We start from the raw sequence: 20,194 nt of genomic DNA on the forward strand, positions 1-20,194 counted from the left end.
ACTCAGATTAGGAGAACAATGGCTGAGATGTTGGAAATAAATCCAACCCATCTGATAAATCCCTAGGAAACAGGAAATAACACAATCAATGAGAAGAGGAAAGACTTGTTTAGAGTTTCAGACATTTTTTTTTTAATCAAAAATGATCTTCTGAAGTGTAACTTGCTCCTTGTACTTATAATTCTTTTATAAGCAAAAGAATTTTGCTTATAAAATGTTTTGCTTAAAAATGTTTCTTTTGCTTTTTTAAGATCAGCAGTATGTGGGAAATTGTACATGTTGACTATCTGCATCAATAACTTGATGAAAGAATAAATACTTTTGTGTAAAGAGGAAGTCAACCATTCAGTTACCTAGTGAGTGTCGTCATGCTGATTATGTAGCATGATCTTTAGCTGTAGCCTGGAGGTTCCACAGTTAAATGAAAGGCACACGAAATGAAGGGTCTGAAGACCTGGGCTTAATCTTTATTCTTTCGTTTCCCGTCTTCTCATCTTCAAATGTTTATTTAGAATTTATTTATAGGTACATCTCCTTAGGCTGATAATCAAGTGAGGGAGACAAAAAGCAATGGCAATCACATATCATGTGATAGATGCTCTCAGGTCAGTATGGTGGGACCCTTCAAAGGGACTGGTTGGCTTTGGCTTATCATACCACCTTCAATTATTTGTATAATAATATTGGCTTCCTTGGTGGCTCAGATGGTAAAGAATCTGCCTGCAATGCAGGAGACCAGGTTCGATCACTGGGCTGGGAAAATCCCCTCGAGAAGGGAATGGCTACCCACTCCGGTATTCTTACCTAGAGAATTCCATGGACAGAGGAGCCTGGCGGGCTGTAATCCATGAGTTAGCAAAGAGTCGGACGTGACTGAAAACCACCACCATACCGAACCATAGGTAATAGCAGTAATTTGATGAAATACAGAGCTGTTGTGAAAACTTGATATATAGAATTTTTAAAAAATTAGCATTAGTAAAGTACTTTTTCATTGTTTCTAATTTGAAATCCTAAATTTTCATTTCCTTTTTGAAATCTCCTTGATTCATTCTGAAAAGTGCTTTTTCTATATTAGTACTCCCGCTCTACTTTTTCCGTACTTTTCTTTCTGTATTTATTGTGAAAAAGTGAAACTGTTAGTTGCTCCTTGCCTTGTGTTGGTCGCTGAGTTATGTCCGGCTCTCTGTGACCCCATGGACTGTAGCCTGCCAGGCTCCTCTGTATATGGGATTTTCTAGGCAAAAATACTGGAGTGGGTTGCCTTGCCCTTCTCTAGGGAATTTTCCCAACCCAGGGATTGAACCTGGGTCTCCTGAAATTCAGGTAGATTCTTTACCCTGAGTCACCAGGGTAGTCCCTATGTAATGTCGTATGTCATAATAATTGTATCTCAGTAAAACTGGAAGAAAAAAATTGTTTCTTTTAATCTATTTTCAAATACCCAGGCACATGACAATCAAGAATTCTAGATATTGTGTGCATCAGTTTAGGTACTCCAAATATGACCTGCTTTGCCCATGATCCAGAGGAAAGGAGAAAGTTCACAGTGATATAATCATTGATAGAATGAAGATCTTGGAAAAGAGGAAATGTTAGTGAGCTGTGGAGGTTGCTCAGTATAGAGAATGTTTTTAGATGTCTTAACCTCTTTCTTCACTACCAAAGGTTTTCAATTTCATCATCTCAGGTTTTCTTGTCCGTAGATAACAAAATTGAAGCAAATGATTTTTAATGACCCATCAAGCTTGAGGATTCTCTTTGGAGACTGATGGCTGTTTTATATTGGATTGGCCAAAAAGTTCATTCGGATTTTCCTTTGGAGAAAACCGAACGAACGTTTTGGCCAACCCAGTATATCTATATAGGTGTTATTTTGGTAAGCAACCAGATAAAGTCATTGAATAAAATGGAATATGATCATTTATTCTGTTAAACGTTATGCCCCTTCATTCTTCCCGTGTCTTTATCATACAAACATCAACCAACATTAATGTTTACTGAAGAAATGGCAGAAGGCCCAAGGAGATGGGACTTGATTCATACTTTCTAGAGTGAGAGGTGTCTGGGCAGATGAAAGACGTGGGAATGGCCATGAAAGATGCGAAGGAAGAGCAGTGTCTTCATGCTAAGCAGTGTGACAAAGTTTGAAGATTAGCTACATAGAAGAGAGGACCTGTAATGCTTTGGAGAGTTCTCATTCAATTCTGTAAGCAATAGAGGACCATGCTCAGTCAGGAAAAGAAGACAAAGTTATACTTGTTGAATGTCGTTGAAGGTGAGAAAAAAAAAAGAGAAGAGAAGAGGAAATTGCTCATGACACAGCTGGTGTAGGGCTCTATTAAATGAAGAGAAAGGCTGAAAGTCCTAAAAGGAAGGTTGATTTTGCCAAATAGTTATATCATTCCATTCAAAAGAGTTGGAAAAGATGCTTATAGCTGGAGGGATATGGCAGCCTGGCAAGGCTTTATCTCTCCTGAGTATTTTTTTTTTTTTTTTTGGTCTGAGTATTTCTTATAACTGATAAAAGGTTTATCTCAAGTGTCCAGTGTGATTTGCAAAAATGTATATAAATAAGCTTCAGGAAATATTTCCTGTCTTTGTTGAAAACAGGTGGGTATTTGAATCTCTCGATAATTAAATGAAGGCTAATCAGTTCTCCTATTTTAATAGCATCCTCTAATCTCTACTATTGAAGACAGACATGTGTCAGGGCTATTTAAAAAATTGTTATTATAAGGAATGTTCTTGCATGTCTGTACTATTTGTTTTCATATAATTGATTTTTCTAGTATTCTTTAATTCCTTTCTGGTTCTTGAGTTTTGAATTCTAGAATTATTTTAGTATTATGCCATGTAGAAGCACAGAAGCGTGGCTTGATGGTGCTGCTGACAATTTATATGTCAGGGTGTAACTGCCTGGTATATTCTTTGCTGTTTTGCATTCCTTTGCAAAATATGCCTTTGTTTAGTCTTGAGGGAGTAGTCTTCTCCGATTTTCCATATACTCAGGACATGACGTTTACATAGCTAATGACTGTTCTTCTCTGTATGGAATTCAGATGTTTGCATTTTCACACAGTTTCTCCAATCACCTCTTCATTCCTTTTGCATGCTGCAAGATGTCTAATCTGTGGTGAAGAATGGAGACATATTTTCGTGTAATTTCTAAGAAAAATTACATGGGCTATGACAAGCATATCATGCTTCCTATCCAGTTTACCTCATTTATTTCTAAAATTCTGCAATCTGTTTTTGTATCACATTTAGCATATTATAGAAGGCCTGGCTCATTAATTATTATCCTTTGAAGTCATAAGTCCTATTCTAACAGTATGTGTTTGAAGCTAATGTCTCATAAAAACTAAATGTTAAGTATCTTTATAATTTTGTATTATTATCTTCATTACATAAAATAGAAAAGCTTTGATCTACCCTAGGAATTTAAGGTGCTATGTCTGTACACATGATACTTGGATGAATTTTAAACTATTACTTAAATATATGGATGTTTCCGGGCTTCCCTGGTGGCTCAGACTGTAAAGCATCTGCCTGCAATGCAGGAGACCTGGGTTTGATCCCTGGGTCCCTGGGTAAGAAAGATCCCCTGGAGAAGGGAATGGCTACCCACTCCAGTCTTCTTGCCTGCAGAATTCCTCCTGGACAGAGGAGCCTTGTGGGCTATAGTCTGTGGGGTCGCATAGTCGGACACAACTGAATGACTAACATATGGGTGTTTCCAGGCTTCCCTAGTGGCTCAGCTGGTAAAGAATCTGCCTGCAATGCGGGAGACCTGGGTTTGATCCCTGGATTGGGAAGATCCCCTGGAGAACAGCATAGCAACCCACTCCAGTATTCTTGCCTGGAGAATCCTCATGGACAGAGGAGACTGGTGGGCTGCAGTCCATAGGTCACAAAGATTTGGACATGACTGAGTGACTAAATACACACCCATGGATGTTTTCTGGGGGAAGTAATTGGTACCTGTAAAGGCCAGTTTCAGCTTGTCTATTTTAAAGGTTAATTTTTTTTTTTTTTTTAAGAAAATGGTCTTTGCAGATTAAAATGTTTGCTATTAAATAAACATGTTCTGTGTGTGTATCTATATTTATATTTCTATCAACTTAACCCTACTGGTATCTGGACTTCTTCTCTTCACCTGACTTAGGTCTTGGTTTTCACCAGGAAATGGTCCTGCTACTTGTTTCCACTTGAAACAATGGTTTGTGCATTATATTAGGACAGTCATGAGGGTTGCAGTGACCCCAGAGGTAATTACTTTCGTCAAAGGCAGTTTAGGAGAATGGTGATAATGAGGGACAGCAACCCCAGCTATGGCAAATGAAGTGGTAGTGACTGTGTTTGAACTTTCAATATCCTGGTATCTGTGCTTCTGATCTTCCTATCTGTGCTCCTGCAAGTTCTTAAAACCCTGTGGACAAAGAAGGGTCATTTGGCTTTTTTTTTGGTTTAGTATTAAATGTTTTATTTGCAAATAAATTTACAACTTGTAGTTGACAAATCAAAATTAAAAGATGGATAGTGATTAATTTAGAGTTCAACAACAAAATAGTTGCTCCGTAAATATTCACTAACTGGTGAGAGTGAAAAGAGACTGAAACTGATGTCTCCCGATTCTTTGCCCTGTGACATTTTAACTCCCTCTTTGCATTTTCCTGGTGGCTCAGCTGGTAAAGAATCCACCTGCAATGCGGGAGACCTGGGTTAGATTCCTGGGTCGGGAAGATCTCCTGGAGAAGGGAAAGGCTACCCATACCAGTATTCTGGCCTGGAGAATTCCATGGACTGTTTCGTCCATGGGTTTGCAAAGTTGGACACGACTAGGTGACTCACTTTCACTTTTTTGCATTTCCTAAGGCTAAAAATTCACTATTTTAAGTATGCATCATTTATGCCAAATTTTAAAGTAGTCTTTGGTAGCTCTAAATTGAGAAATGGTCTTTGTTGTTTTGTTGACTATTTCTAATTGTTCAGTTAACTGTACAGTGCATAGTGAAAGGACATTTGCAGCCACAGTATGCTAAAGACTTTAATGCTATTGAGCACTATTCTTGACTTATGTCATTTTTATCTCCACAGAGATTGGCCCAGTAACAGTTACCACAGATCCCAAGAAATTTCAATATGAGCTCAGAGAACTCTATGTTCAGGTGAGTGCTTTCTTTTAATTTTATTTCTTTCAGGGGAAAGGAAAATCATGAACTTTTGGCTGATCATCTTCAGTTTTAAGTCTGAAAGTAATAATTCTTAGTTTTTAGATTCCAATACCACTTTTTCTGACTTGAATGATACACATGGAATTGGGACAGATTGGGTTCAAAACACCACCTTCATTTATGCATTGTCTGTAGCTGCTTCCACGCAACAGAGGCAGAGTTCTGTAGTTGTGACAGACTGGCCCACAAAGCCTAAGTGTTTACTGTGTGATGCTTCAGAGAAAAGTTTATTGACTTCTGCTCTAGATGACTTCTGGAGAAGTCAATGGCGACCCACTCCAGTACTCTTGCCTGGAAAATCCCATGGACAGAGAAGCCTGGTAGGCTGCAGTCCATGGGGTCGCTGAGTCAGACACGACTGAGCGACTTCACTTTCACTTTTCACTTTCATGCATTGGAGAAGGAAATGGCAACCCACTCCAGTGTTCTTGCCTGAAGAATCCCAGGGACGGGGAGCCTGGTGGGCTGCCATCTATGGGGTCGCACAGAGTTGAACACTACTGAAGCGACTTAGCAGCAGCAGCAGCAGCTAGATGACTTCAGTGGTAAATCCGCTTACCAATGTAGGAGACACAGGAGATGTGGGTTCAATCCCCAGGTCAGGAAGACACCTTGGAGTAGAAAGTGGCAACCCACTCTAGTATCCTTGCTTAGAAAATTCCATGGACAGAAGAGCCTGGTGTGCTACAGTCCATGGGGGCTGCAAAAAGTCAGATACAACTGAGCACTAGATGACTCCTTTCGCTGACTCCTTTCACTGTGTCATAAGGAACAGTTAATTTTTTTCCTATAATCGTTGTGCTATAATTAGGATAACTTAAAAATTCTTTACTCTAAGTCATCTATATAAATGTTTGTAAGCATAGTTTTGTTAGTAGAGTAGATGAATAGTTGGTTGAAATGTTATCCTGTTGGAGATAAGGTTAACATGTACCTTCTCCTCATTCCTCGTTGAGGTCATTTTTCTCAAATCCATTGATCTTTTTTTTTTTTTTTTTTAATAACTTGCTTCTTTGAGGCTGTTTTACTGTCCTGTCCTCCATGGATGGTCTCTGCTGCAATCACCTATAGGTCTTTTTGGGCACTGCTCATTGAAGCTGTTGGTGACTGGATCACTGGCTACCTGTCCCCTTTAGGGCTGCCATCATTCCAGGGCACCTCCGCAGTGACTGGAATGACCTGTCAGAACCTTCTGCTCTCAGTTCCTGACCTGGTCTTCAGTGACCTTTCCTTTCCTCCGTCTCAGTCTTCTATTCCCGCACACTCTCTGAACCTTGTGTGTTTGTGCTTAGTTGCTCAATCATGTCCAAGTCTTTGTGACCCCTTGGACGATAGCCTGCCAGGCTCCTCTGTCCATGGGGATTCCCCAGGCAAGAATACCCAATTCATTCTTTTCTCTCAGGTCACTCATTCAAGCTTTTAATCTCCTGCCGCAACCATCTGTCCACCAAGCTTGTTACAGCATCTTACTGTAACTGCTTCTTCACCCTCATCAAACATTCCAGTCCAGTGATCCCTATCCTGTCTCCCAGGCCTTCGGAGTCTCCTTTTTTCACTTTCTTCCAATCTAGCTCAGAGTCTTGTCATGTCAAAAACACAGCTTTTTTTCTTGTCCATTGCTTTTTTGTTCAAAAGGCAAAACTTCATTCCTGAAGGACCAAAATGACTATGCCAGGTGCCACTGGAGTCTCACGATATGGCAGGTTGATTTCACTATAAATACACAGCCACCTGCTTCCACTGGACTCTCAATACTCCCATGATCCGGTTCTGTTTCTTTGGTCAATTATATCTCCCACGCCTCCCAGTGACAGTTGCAAACTTTAGCTATTCTTCTTAAACCTGTATTCCATTGCCCTTTTCCTATGGACCATTTTGGGCTAATGATCCACTCTGAGCAAGCTGTCTCACTTACTGTTTCACACACAGGCACATTTAAATGGAAGCTCTTGGCTTCCTCATACCTTACGTGTAATCTACATGCATTTGATACCCATCCTATCCACATTCTCTACTTAATCACAACTCCTTGGCTTTCTCAGGATCTTAATGCTCTCACGCTGTTTTCTTTTTTTTTTTTTTTTAAAAACTGCTTTAGGTTTCCCATTTACTTTTTTAAAAAATTGGAGGTCAGTTACTTTACAGTGTTGTGTTTCTGCTGTACAACAACATCAATCAGCTGTACATATACATATATCATCTCTTTTTTTGTTTTTACTTCCTCTTTAGGTCACCCCAGAGTATTGAGTAGGGTTCATGTGCTACAGGAGATTCTCTTTAGTTTATTTATACTATTTTATGCTGCTGCTGCTGCTGCTGCTGAGTCACTTCAGTCATGTCTGACTCTGTGCGAACCCAGAGATGGCAGCCCACCAGGCTCCCCTGTCCCTGGGATTCTCCAGGCAAGAACACTGGAGTGGGTCGCCATTACCTTCTCCAAGGCATGAAAGTGAAAAGTGAAAGTGAAGTCGTTCAGTTGTGTCCGACTCTTCGAGACCCCATGGACTGCAGCCTACCAGGCTCCTCTGTCCATGGGATTTTCTAGGCTAGAGTACTGGAGTGGGGTGCCATTGCCTTCTCCAACACCCTCTCCTCTATTTCCTATAAATATGTTCAAGACTACCTCCAAAACAAACCCCTCTCCCAGTGAACCACACTGTTGAAAACAAAACAAACTAACCAACAAATCACTGTTTTTCTCAAAATTCTCTTACAAATAGCGATTTTCATTTCTCAATTCCTTCAATGCCTGGAAAGCTGTCAGTATTCCCTGCCGTCTTTTCCTCATGTGCCTTCTGCAGTTACTTCTTAGTCTATTTCAGTCTCGTCGCCACACCCATGCTCTATGTTGCTCTAGCTGGTGACACATAATCTCTGGCTTTGCTAAAGGCAGTGGAAACATTTCATTTGTTAGTATGTTAGTTAAACTTTGTAGTTCTTGGCAATACTGGCCTCTCCCTTCATCTTGAGGCATTCTCTTCCTTTACACATTCTTTCACTTTTCGTCCCACTATTCTTAAGCTTCCTAGGCAGCTCATTCCCCCCAGTTGGCCATTAAATGTTTAGGATCCTAGTAGGTTTGCAAACTGGCCCCATTTATTTGTCTCATTTTTATTTTTTCTCTTTAGGAAAAATCATCCATACACACCTAAATACATTTCTAGCCTAGAACTCTCCTCTGAGAATTAGACCCATCAGTCAGTCTCCAGGATGTCACAATGGCACTCCAAAGTGAAACTCACAGATGTTCTCTTTCCACTCCTTCTACTGCTGCTGCTAAGTCACGTCAGTCGTGTCCGACTCTGTGCCACCCCATAGACGGCAGCCCACCAGGCTCCCCGTCCCTGGGATTCTCCAGGCAAGAACACTGGAGTGGGTTGCCATTTCCTTCTCCAATGCATGAAAGGGAAAAGTGAAAGTGAAGTCGTTCAGTCATGTCCGACTCTTAGCGACCCCATGGACTGCAGCCCACCAGGCTCCTCCGTCCATGGGATTTTCCAGGCAAGAGTACTGGAGTGGGGTGCCATTGCCTTCTCCGCCACTCCTACTAATATGGTTCTAAATCTTGTTCTTTGTCTTCTGTTTGTTATCTTTGTGAATTATGCCTGTAGTATCCTGGTTATTCACCAAAATTCTGAATCATCCTTAATATACACATCTTTTCCCCTCCAAACCATCAATCAAATCTTGGTTTTTTAACTTTCTTAATAGTTTTTATATCAATTGACTTTCATTAATTAATATTAGCATGTCATAGTCCCAGTTATTGTATCTTTCAGTTCAGTCTCTCAGTCGTGTCCGACTCTTTGCGACCCCATGAATGGGCAGCACGCCAGGCCTCCCTGTCCATCACCAACTCCTGGAGTTCACTCAAACTCATGTCCATCGAGTCGGTGATGCCATCCAGCCATCTCATCCTCTGTCGTCCCCTTCTCCTCCTGCCCCAAATCCCTCCCAGCATCAGGGTCTTTTCAAATGAGTCATCTCTTCGCATGAGGTGGCCAAAGTATTGGAGTTTCAGCTTTAGTATCAGTCCTTCCAATGAACACCCAGGATTGATCTCCTTTACAATGGACTGGTTGGATCTCCTTGCAGTCCAAGGGACTCTCAAGAGTCTTATCCAACACCACAGTTCAAAAGCATCAATTCTTTGGTGCTCAGCTTTCTTCACAGTCCAACTCTCACATCCATGACCACTGGGAAAACCATAGCCTTGACTAGACGGACCTTTGTTGGCAAAGTAATATCTCTGCTTTTTAATATGCTATCTAGGTTGGTCGTAATTGTATCTTTAGGCTGAATTAATGCAAAAAAGCTTTTAAGTGATTTCTCTGCTTTTAGTCTTGCTCTGATTTTCCAGGCCTTTCTCTACTCTGACCAGCAGACAAAAGATCTAAAAAAAAGTCTCTCAACATTCCCCTCTAATACCCTGTCCACTCACCTCCTACGCTCACTTCACCCGAGTCTTCCCAAATTCCTGAGTGACCTGAGGCCTGTCTACCTGTCAGCCGTTCCTGGAGCCACTGTCTCCCTTGGGCCTGAGATCTGCTCTAGGGGTCTTGCGTAGAGTCTCCTGTGTCTGGATCCTCACCTGTCTCCCCGTGGGGCCCTTGCATGTGCTGCTCTCCTTGCATGTGTGTGTCTTAGTCACTCAGTCGTGTCCGACTTTTTGTGGCCCCATGGATGGTAGCGCACCAGGCTCCTCTGTCCATGGAATTCTCTAGGCGAATACTGGAGTGGGTTGCCATTTCCTTCTCATCTCTTTGCATAGGAAATTCTTGTTCTTCATCTTGGCCTCATGTCCATGCTTCTTTAATCGAGTTTAAAATCCTGTTTTCAAAATCTCATCTGGAATACCACTTCCTTAGAGAATCCCGTCCTGTCCTCCAGGATTGGTCATATCTCATGGCCTCTTTCTGTCACAAAGTAGTTGGGATTTCATAGTGAAAGATTATGTCTGATTGAGTTAATCACTGAATCCCTTAGTAAAATGCCTGGCATATAGAATGTGCTCATATAGAATGAATGGAAGAATGAATGAAGGAAGGAAGGAACAAACCACCACTGTGTACAAATTAACAGTTCAGATTGGAGTTTGAAGTTTAATACTTCAGTTGGTTTCACTGTCGAGTGCATGACTTCAGTTGGGACTATATATGGTATGAGCATAATTGGGGCACAGGGTGAAAAAACTCAGGAGTTTGGCATTCCAAATATGTATTCCATCGCGATTCTTTCATCGTGCCTGTCTCTATTTTTAAATTGCATGCTAAATTGGATTATGTTTCATAAATGTCTAAGTAGGTTTTTATAGTTATCCCTTGTCTCTTTTTCTCTTTTATTAAATTTCTTCTGATAATGTCTCTCATTAATCCTCTATTTCCTTTCTCATATCATTCTTTTTCAGTCATTATCTCAATACTTATTTACAATTCACTTTTCTATCCCCTGATATAGCAAATTCTTTTCCACTTTGGATGTCCACATTCTTTGAAAGAAAATTTACATAAAAATTTCTATCCAGTATGTGGAACACAGGAATTAAAAATTGTATTACCCTAATTGTTTATATTTTTATATTCTGGTGTTTTATCATGAACTCCTGAGTGCAAGAGCCTTACAGCTCTCATTGAGCCTCTGGTCTACCATGGGATGAATCAGTGTCTGCAGGAGAGTGGACTTAAATAGCTATTGAATAAATGAATGTCATACGAGCGTAAATTCTTTTAAAAATGTATATGTAACAGTGAAACTATATACAATACAATACAAACTTTACCTGATGGTACAAAGGATACTTAAAAATCTAATTATCACTTTTTGTAATATAAAGATTCGGTATGGCCATGTAATGGAGGTTTCTAGCTGAAAGAATGTTTGGAAGAGATTTACTGCATTCATTTCTTTTCCCCTCTGCAAGAATTCATCTGGGATATATTCTTAGAAAGCTGGCCAGAATGCAAATGCCTACATTCTCATTGAGACCTGGCACTTCCTCATTTCCTGCCTCTCCCCTTCTTTTGTTCTAAGGGATCTTCAGATCCTCCTTGCTCCGTTTGTCTCCAGGGTGGAGGGTCATGGTCCTTAATCGTACTCCATTGATTCCCTTCCCAGAACCCTCCTCAGCCAACCTCTGGAACTGAACTTGATATAGATACTCTGTAGAGTCATAATGTTTCTGTTCAAGAAAATAATCTTTCTTCCTTCCCTGGAATGAAAGCTGGTGTCCATTTCTCTGGAGATTTCCTCTGTACTGGCTGCATCTTAAGGATTTATTTTTACATTGTCTTGAGATACAAGAGGATGCTTAATTAGAACAACTAGCCAGGGATGGAATCAAATATTTACTTTTTCTTTTCATTCAAAATTGGACACTGTTATAAGCATTGGGGATACCATGGAAGTATTTTTATTTTCGAAGTTTCTGGTGAATTATTCCTTTTTTAATCAGTGGCAAAAATTTTCATCAAGTAAAGGTCAAATATGAAGACACTAAGCTATATCATTACTTAACCCTGACCTAAAGAATGTATTTTGTTTTCTCTTCAGTGTTTGCTTAGAGAATATTTTATTTCATAACCCACTCTGAGAAACTAAAATTCAGGAATTTCATAAAATTTTAGTATGGTACTAAAATTTGTGTGTGTGTGTGTGTGTGTGTAATTTCCAGACCCTTTTTTGATTCCTCTTCTAATATTTTTAGTAACTCCTCCCAAATCACTGATATGAAGAGCAACAAGGATGGCTGTTTTATTACAATTAACTTGGATTTTTTTTTTTAGAAAAGAAACCTTTGAAAATATTCCTTTCATATTTGTTTTGAAAACAAGAAAAGGAAATGCAGTTTGAAGTAAATTAAATAATTGCCCATTAACTTTTCACCAGACTCAGCTATTTTTCTTGTAGAGGTAATTAACTTGAGGAAAAAGCAATTTAAAATTTTACAAGAAAAATGTAAGAGAAATCACTAAACTTAAACCATTAAATGTATAACATTAATTTCATTTTCGTGCATCTTCTTTCATTTGGGATACAGAAAAGTAGCGTGTACAGAAAGCATCTGAGGTTTCTCTCTGGGGAAAATAAGGGACGATAAATGACAACAACGGTATTCAAATCACACAGCGCTTTGAGAATTAATATCCTTGTGAATATGCATTGCAAAGTCTTGTCTCAGGTCACATTCTTTATAAGAAGCTATAAAGCTTGTTGATTTTTAGAAAACGATGTTGACAATGATATGCTTTTTTTTTTGCATTACGAAGTTTATTTTTTTCCTGTATAATTTCTTTTTTTTTCTTTTATTTATGTATTTATTTTAATTGGAGGCTAATTACTTTACAATATTGTAGTGGTTTTTGCCATACATGAATCAGCCATGTGTGTACATGTGTCCCCCATGCTGAACCCCTCTCCCAACTCCCTTCCCATCCCATCCTTCAGGGTCATCCCAGTGCACCAGCCCTGAGCACCCTTTTCCATGAATCGAACCTGGACTGACGATCTGTTCCACATATGATAGTACACATGTTTCAATGCTATTCTCTCAAATCATCCCACCCTCACCTTCTCCCACAGAGTCCAAAAGTCTGTTCTTTACATCTGTGTCTCTTTTGCTGTCTCTCATACAGAGTCATCGTTAGCATCTTTCTAAATTCCATATATATATGTGTTAATATACTGTATTGATGTTTTTCTTTCTGACTTACTTCGGCTCCAGTTTCATCCACCTCATTAGAACTGATTCAAATGCATTCTTTTTAATAGCTGAGAAATATTCCATCGTGTATATGTACTACAGCTTTCTTATCCATTCGTCTGCCAGTGGACATCTAGATTGTTTCCATGTCCTGGCTATTGTAAACAGTGCTGCAATGAACATTGGGGTACACGTGTCTCCTTCAATTCTGGTTTCCTTGGTGTGTATGCCCAGCAGTGGGATTGCTGGGTTGTATGGCAGTTCTATTTCCAGTTTTTTAAGGAATCTCCACACTGTTCTCCATAGTGGCTGTACTAGTTTATATTCCCACCAACAGTGTAAGAGGGTTCCCTTTTCTCTGCACCCTCTGCAGCATTTTGTAGACTTTTTGATAGCAGCTATTCTGACTGGTGTGAGATGGTACCTCTTTGTGGTTTTGATTTGCATTTCTCTGATAATGAGTGATACTGAGCATCTTTTCATGTGTTCATTAGCCATCCATATGTCTTCTTTGGAGAAATGTCTGTTTAGTTCTTCGGCTTATTTTTGGATTGCGTCATTTATTTTTCTGGAATTGAGCTTCATGAGGTGCTTGTACGTTTTTGAGATTAATTCTTTGTCAGTTGCTTCATTTGCTATTATGTTCTCCCATTTTGAAGGCTGTCTTTTCACCTTGCTTATAGTTTCCTTCATTGTGCAAAAGCTTTTAAGTTTAATTAGGTTCCATTTGTTTATTTTTGCTTTTATTTCCAATATTCTGGGAGGTGGGTCATAGAAGATCCTGCTGTGATTTATGTCAGAGTGTTTTGCCTATGTTTTCTTCTAGGAGTTTTATAGTTTCTGGTCTTACATTTAGATCTTTAATCCATTTTGAGTTTATTTTTGTGTATGGTGTTAGAAAGTGTTCTAGTTTCATTCTTTTACAAGTGGTTGACCAGTTTTCCCAGCACCACTTGTTAAAGAGATTGTCTTTTCTCCATTGTATATTCTTGCCTCCTTTGTCAAAGATAAGGTGTCCACAGGTGTATGAATTTATCTGGGCTTTCTATTTTGTTCCATTGATCTATATTTCTGTCTTAGTGCCAGTACCATACTGTCTTGATGACTGTGGCTTTGTAGTATAGTCCAAAGTCAGGCAGGTCAATTCCTCCAATTCCATTCTTCTTTCTCAAGATTGCTTTGGCTATTTGAGGTTTTTTTGTATTTCCATACAAATTGTGAAATTATTTGTTCTAGCTTTGTGAAAAATACCGTTGGTAGCTTGATAGGGATTGCATTGAATCTATAGATTACTTTGGGCAGTATACTCATTTTCACTATATTGGTTCTTCCAATCCATGAGCATGGTATATTTCTCCATCTATTTGTGTCATCTTTGATTTCTTTCATCAGTGTTTTATAGTTTTCCATATATAGGTCTTTTGTTTCTTTAGGTAGATTTATTCCTAAGTATTTTATTCTTTTCATTGCAGTGGTGAATGGAATTGTTTCCTTGATTTCTCTTTCTGTTTTCTCATTGTTAGTGTATAGGAATGCAAGGGATTTCTGTGTGTTAATTTTATATCCTGCAACTTTACTATATTCATTGATTAGCTCTAGTAATTTTCTGGTAGAGTCTTTAGGGTTTTCTATGTAGAGGATCATACCATCTGCAAACAGTGAGAGTTTTACTTCTTTTCCAATCTGGATTTCTTTTATTTCTTTTTCTTCTCTGATTGCTGTGGCTAAAACTTCCAAAACTATGTTGAATAGTAGTGGTGAGAGTGGGCACCCTTGTCTTGTTTCTGACTTTAGGGGAAATGCTTTCAGTTTTTCACCATTGAGGATAATGTTTGCTGTGGGTTTATCATATATGGCTTTTATTATGTTGAGCTGTGCTCCTTCTATGCCTGCTTTCCTCAGGGTTTTTATCATAAATGGATGTTGAATTTTGTCAAAGGTTTTCTCTGCATCTATTGAGATAATCATATAGTTTTTATCTTTCAATTTGTTAATGTGGTGTATCACATTGGATAATGATATGCTTTCAATGATACTCTTTTATTCAAATATTTTATCGAGAAAAAAGCATATTAGTCAAACATTTGAAATGTAAAAAAGTAAGATATTTCTACTATTGATCCCCAGAATTGAAATGCTTCACATAAAATTAATTTTTCTTTGAGAAGTCTTTTAATAAAATTGACCATCAAATTTTTTTGATGTCAAACAAATTTCAGTTCTTTTTTTTTTTTTTTAATAACTTGGGAAGCCCACTAAGGTTTACCTTTACTATGTCAACATTTTTAGTGTTAAATATGAAGACTCTTGGACTTCCCAGGTGGTGCTAGTGGTTAAGAATCCTCTGTCAGTGCAGGAGATGCAAGAGATGAGTGTGCACCGTGGGTTGGGAAGATTCCCTTGAGTAGAAAGTAGCATTCCACTCTTAGTGTTCTTGCCTGGAAAATCCCATGAGCAGAGGAGCCTGGTGGGGTCCACCTGGAAAATTCCATGGGCCCACAAAGAGTTGGACATGACTGAGTGACTGAGCACAGCACCATGGAGGCCCCTGGTGTTTTTATATTTTTCTCCTTAAGAGAAAAGCAGATTGAATCTACTTGCACAACTAATCTGTGCTAAATACCCATTATAAATGTACTGTATGGATTGTATTAAATGTTCCTACCTCTCAGTTTCTTTCCAAAAAAAACAAAGTAAAATTGACCTTGATATAAGCAAGAATAAGTAAAAATATGTGAACTAGCTTGTCACACAGAAACAAGATAGAGTTATGAATTAGGGCTCGATACAATTATTGTCATTCTTTAACTGGAACAGAAGAGTAAATAGACAAACTAAAGTTAAGGGAAAAAATATTTTACTATAATATAGAAACAGTTGATGTTAAAATTAACTGCCAACAGAGACTATGAAAAACCATGGCCAGACAGGCAAAAACTGTTAAAACTGAGGATGAGATAATGCTGGTTTATGATGCCAATTCAGTATACATTTTATTTAATCTCAGGTATTCCAAATCATGCTACTATGTAGAAGTGTCCTTTTCATTTCTAAATTTATAGAAGTCTTCTATATGAATTTAAAAAGCAAAACTGATATATAACCAAAAATTTAAGAAAGTGAAAAGAAATTGACTAGAACCAGAAGAGGGAAAGGATCATATGTTAGCATAGATACAATGTGGGCTTCCTGATGGCTCACTGGGTAAAGATTCCTCCTGTAATGCAGGAGCCTCAGGGGACACAGGTTCAATCCCTGGTCAGAAAGATCCCCTGGAGAAGGGAATGGCAAACAACTCCAGTATGCTTGCCTGTAAAATCCCATGGACAAGGGAGCCTGGCAGACTACAGTCTACTGGGTATCACAAAGAATCAGACATAACTGAGTGCATACACACACACAAGGATATAATGTAGAGTTATAAAAGGTGTGATTTTTATGTTTGGTGTTGGGTGTGATTCGACTGAAGAAAGCAGTTTCAATTTCCACTTAAGTTTTCTCAATATGCATTTCTTATAAATGCATATTTATCAGTGTATATATACACACTTTTACAGGAGGAATGACGTGTTTCATTTAGGGAAGAAAGTGACAGGAGTCAAATGCATGCAACTCACGATATGCGTAAAAGCTGCAAGAATAGTAGAACAGCATCTGATTGAAAGTAAGGGCTTGATAAATGTTAGCTATTGTTGCTACTCTTACTACTACTGTCTCTGGTACTCCAGTAGTCTTTTAGAAAAGATAGTCATCAAGTAATTCTACTGTAAATGGACGGCAGTTATCCAAGTAATTCTACCATAAAGGGATAACAGTTATCTAAGTAATTCCACCATGAAGCAACAACAGTTATTATCCAAGTGATTCCACCATGAAGGGACAACAGTTATGGAACATGTGCCTTGTGAAAGATTTTACATGTGTTTTATTAAAGTCACCTTCTCAATTCAAACCCACACAACTATTAATCTTCCTTTTTACAAATTCAGAGACTCAGACTTTGAGGTATTAGATAACATGTTTTCCTCAGGTTGTCAGACTGGCAAGTAGCAAGAGCAGTTTCAAAAGTGGAAGTGTTTAATGTCCGAGCCAGTGTCCTTTCTCACTTTGCTACTTTCCTTTTAAATATTGGTGTAAGTAACCTTAGTAAGCTAATCAAATTAACATTTATTTATTTCATTTCTCTTTGTATTTTACTTCAAAGTAGGAAAGTAGAGAATTAAAGACAGATGTAGGTGCAGGACTGCCTCATTCTCAATGAAACAGTTTTACCTAAAGAAAATAAAATTCCTCTTCTACATCAGTCACTTTGAGTAATTGGCTCACCTAAAGTTACTGAGCAGCAAATGACACAGTTAACTGTAAATTGAAAATCACTTCCTTTGCTCAGCATGTTTTCTTGCTACTTAATGTGGTAAGCTTATTTAAGTGGAACCTCACAGTCACCTTGGAGAGACACAAGAGCAGAGTGCATTTTAAGAGATTGAAAGGTAATGTTTATACTGCGGTTGTGTTCATAGCTGGTTTTGATCATTTTTATTGTTAGAGTTAGGCTTCTTTGGGCCTGATTGAAGCATCTATTAAAACTTTAGTTTGTTGCTGGAGTTTTCTGTTAGAGGACTAAATTTTCTGAGGGACAAACAATCCTATATCTCTAGAAAGTAGGATGTGGGCTAAAGATGGGCACTGAGTGAGAATAATTGGCTCTTTCTAGACTTCCATCCTAGTACCCTGTTCAGAAGCAAATAGCTAGCTGATTTCTTAATGATCTTTTGCATGAACTTCAAAGGACAAGAGAGTATAGAAGGGTGTTCTGACTGTTGGATTGCATTTTCAAAGCAGAATATGCAGATGCTTAACATGGGTTGGGGGTGGATTGCAATGGGGCATTTCTTGATGTTCTTTTGGGAGTGTGCATGTAAGGATACATTCTTAAGTGTAAATGCATGAGTCATTGTGGAGTAAAATAAATACATGTGAAAAAATAACATTTTTAAGAAGAGTCTACTGACCTGTGATGCCTGGATTTATTCCATTCATGCTATTAAGCCAACCAAAGGATTGTTCTATTCCCCACAATAAGTACTGTACCTGATTTTGTCTCTTTTGAGGTGATGGTAAGGATGGAGGAAAAAATGTTTTTTCTTGGGAGAATTTTGTTTAATCTAAAGCCTAGACTCCTAGAGAAAAAACAATAAACCTCACTTTCAACAAAATGGAAAATTAAAGATTTTTAAAGTAAAAATTAATTTCTTTAATCAAATTAAGGAGTTAATCTTCTCAATCCAACTTGATCAGAAGCAGTTCTCAAGAAGCCATCTTTTTTCTTCTTAGGTCTTGAAAAAGTCTCAAGAATTGTGGAATCTTGGTTTCGGTATTGACTTTGAGTATTATTTGCTCAGTTAACCCGTCAGTTGTTGGGAGCCCTTCCAGACACATATCAGTACCCCAGGCATCTCTAACATCAGGTAGAGATTTGATAGCACTGGCCTGTCTCACCAGACAATACCTGGGCCTTCTGTGTGCAGTGTCTGGGGCCCTCTGTTGGTGTTTGAGGCTGATATGGACTTTCTTGGGCAGGCATATCCCACTGTTAATTACTGGTCCAGTCACCAGCTAAGTCCCTCAGGTTTCCATATATAAATTTTAAACTAAGTCTCCATTCTTCTATATTCATGTTGATTTAAAGAAAAAAAAAACTCCCCAGGTAGCTACTGTCTATATGTATTAGTCTCATCCTTTGAGATGATGTAGCTCTTAGTTAACCAGTCTTGCTTAGTGACTACTTACTAGTTCTAAGAATAATGACTTGTCTATCTCAACTTCCATATAAATGCAATGTTCATACATTATAATGATTTTATTAATAAAAGTATATTCTATTGATAATTTTTTGTCCAGACCTAATATACACAGTAGAAATATATTTTTATCACCTTAAGTAAAAAGAATCACAACAGTACAACTTCCTCAGTTACTCAGAAACAAAGGTAATGTCAGTTATGCTGGAAACATAAAATCCACATGTGAATGTTGGAACAGAAAGGAAGAGATTTTAGTGGGCAAGGAGAGCCTGAGGAATTCAGAGGAACGGTAGAGAAAAGTGAAACTGAAGTGGCTCAGTCGTGTCCGACTCTTTGTGTCCCCATGGACTGTAGCATCCGTCCATGGCTCCTCCATCCATGGGATTTTCAAGGCAAGAGTACTGGAGTGGGTTGCCATTTCCTTCTCCAGGGGATCTTCCCAACCCAGGAATCGAACTTGGGTCTCCCACATTGTAGGCAGAAGCTCTCACCGTCTGAGCCACCAGGGAAGTCCAAAGGTAGAGAAGGGTCATAGCAGAGAGAAGACAGGGAGAAAGAAAGCCTTCCTGAGGAAGTGTGAGCAAGGTGAAAGCTTAGTCCTCAGATAAGCAAAGATAATTAGCTACAGTGACCTCTTTGCTGGTGCGCTTGTCCTCCCCTGGCTCCTTCTCACTGAGCAAACAGGAGAGCCATCTGATAGGAGACCAGTGTGTGGATGCTTAGTCACTCAGTCTTGTCTGACTCTGTCACATCATGGACCGTAGTCTGCCAGGCTCCTCAGTTCTTGGGATTTTCCAGGCAAAAATACTGGAAAGGGTAGCCTTTCCCTTCTCCAGTGGATCTTCTTGACCCAGGAATGGAACCGGTATCTCCTGCAATGACAGGTGGATGCCTTACCACTGAAGCTGCCTGGGATGTCCTGTTCCAACCAGGAACCAGGGCAGTGTCTTAATCTGATGGGAAAAGAAAAAGGTCCCAATAGAAAGGTACAGAATGCTTGAAAAAGGATAGACTTCTCTAAGTATCAGGGAAGAGGAGAATTACTGAAGTGTATTCTGAGAATTCCAAGGTATCATTTTTGTAGTTTTCCATTTTCGCCTAGAGTTAACCCTGAACACGTCTATATGTCTTCTGATCACGAGAAGCTCTATGGTGGTATTTTTGTTGTGCTTGCTTATTTACATGCTGTTTTCCTCTCGAAACAACCATGTGTGTCATGCTGAGTCACTTCAGTCATGTCTGACTCTCTGCAACCCCATGGATTATAGCCCACCAGGCTCCCCTGCCCATGGGATTCTGGAGTCGGTTGCCGTGTTCTCCTCCAGGGGATCTTCCCAATCCAAGGATTGAACTCAGGCCTCTTATGTCTCCTGCATTGGCAGGCAGGTTCTTTACCACTAGTGCCGCCTGGGAAGACGTGGAAGGACCGTGGTCTATTATAATTCATGTACATT

The 20,194-nt window shown here is 39.1% G+C and overlaps 1 protein-coding gene across 3 annotated transcripts in view; it reads left to right on the plus strand.

Annotated features, from left to right (window-relative positions):
• HMCN1 (hemicentin 1) overlaps positions 1-20,194 on the plus strand; it is a 539,309-nt gene that overhangs the window by 116,255 nt on the left and 402,860 nt on the right. For all 3 annotated transcript variants that reach the window (XM_061383493.1, XM_061383492.1, XM_061383494.1), the window contains exon 2: positions 5,101-5,171. In XM_061383493.1, the coding sequence (XP_061239477.1) occupies positions 5,101-5,171 (71 nt within the window). The remainder of the gene's footprint in view (positions 1-5,100; positions 5,172-20,194) is intronic.

Source organism: Bos javanicus, chromosome 16 (assembly GCF_032452875.1).
Source record: "Bos javanicus breed banteng chromosome 16, ARS-OSU_banteng_1.0, whole genome shotgun sequence".
NCBI classification, from domain to species: Eukaryota; Metazoa; Chordata; class Mammalia; order Artiodactyla; family Bovidae; genus Bos; species Bos javanicus.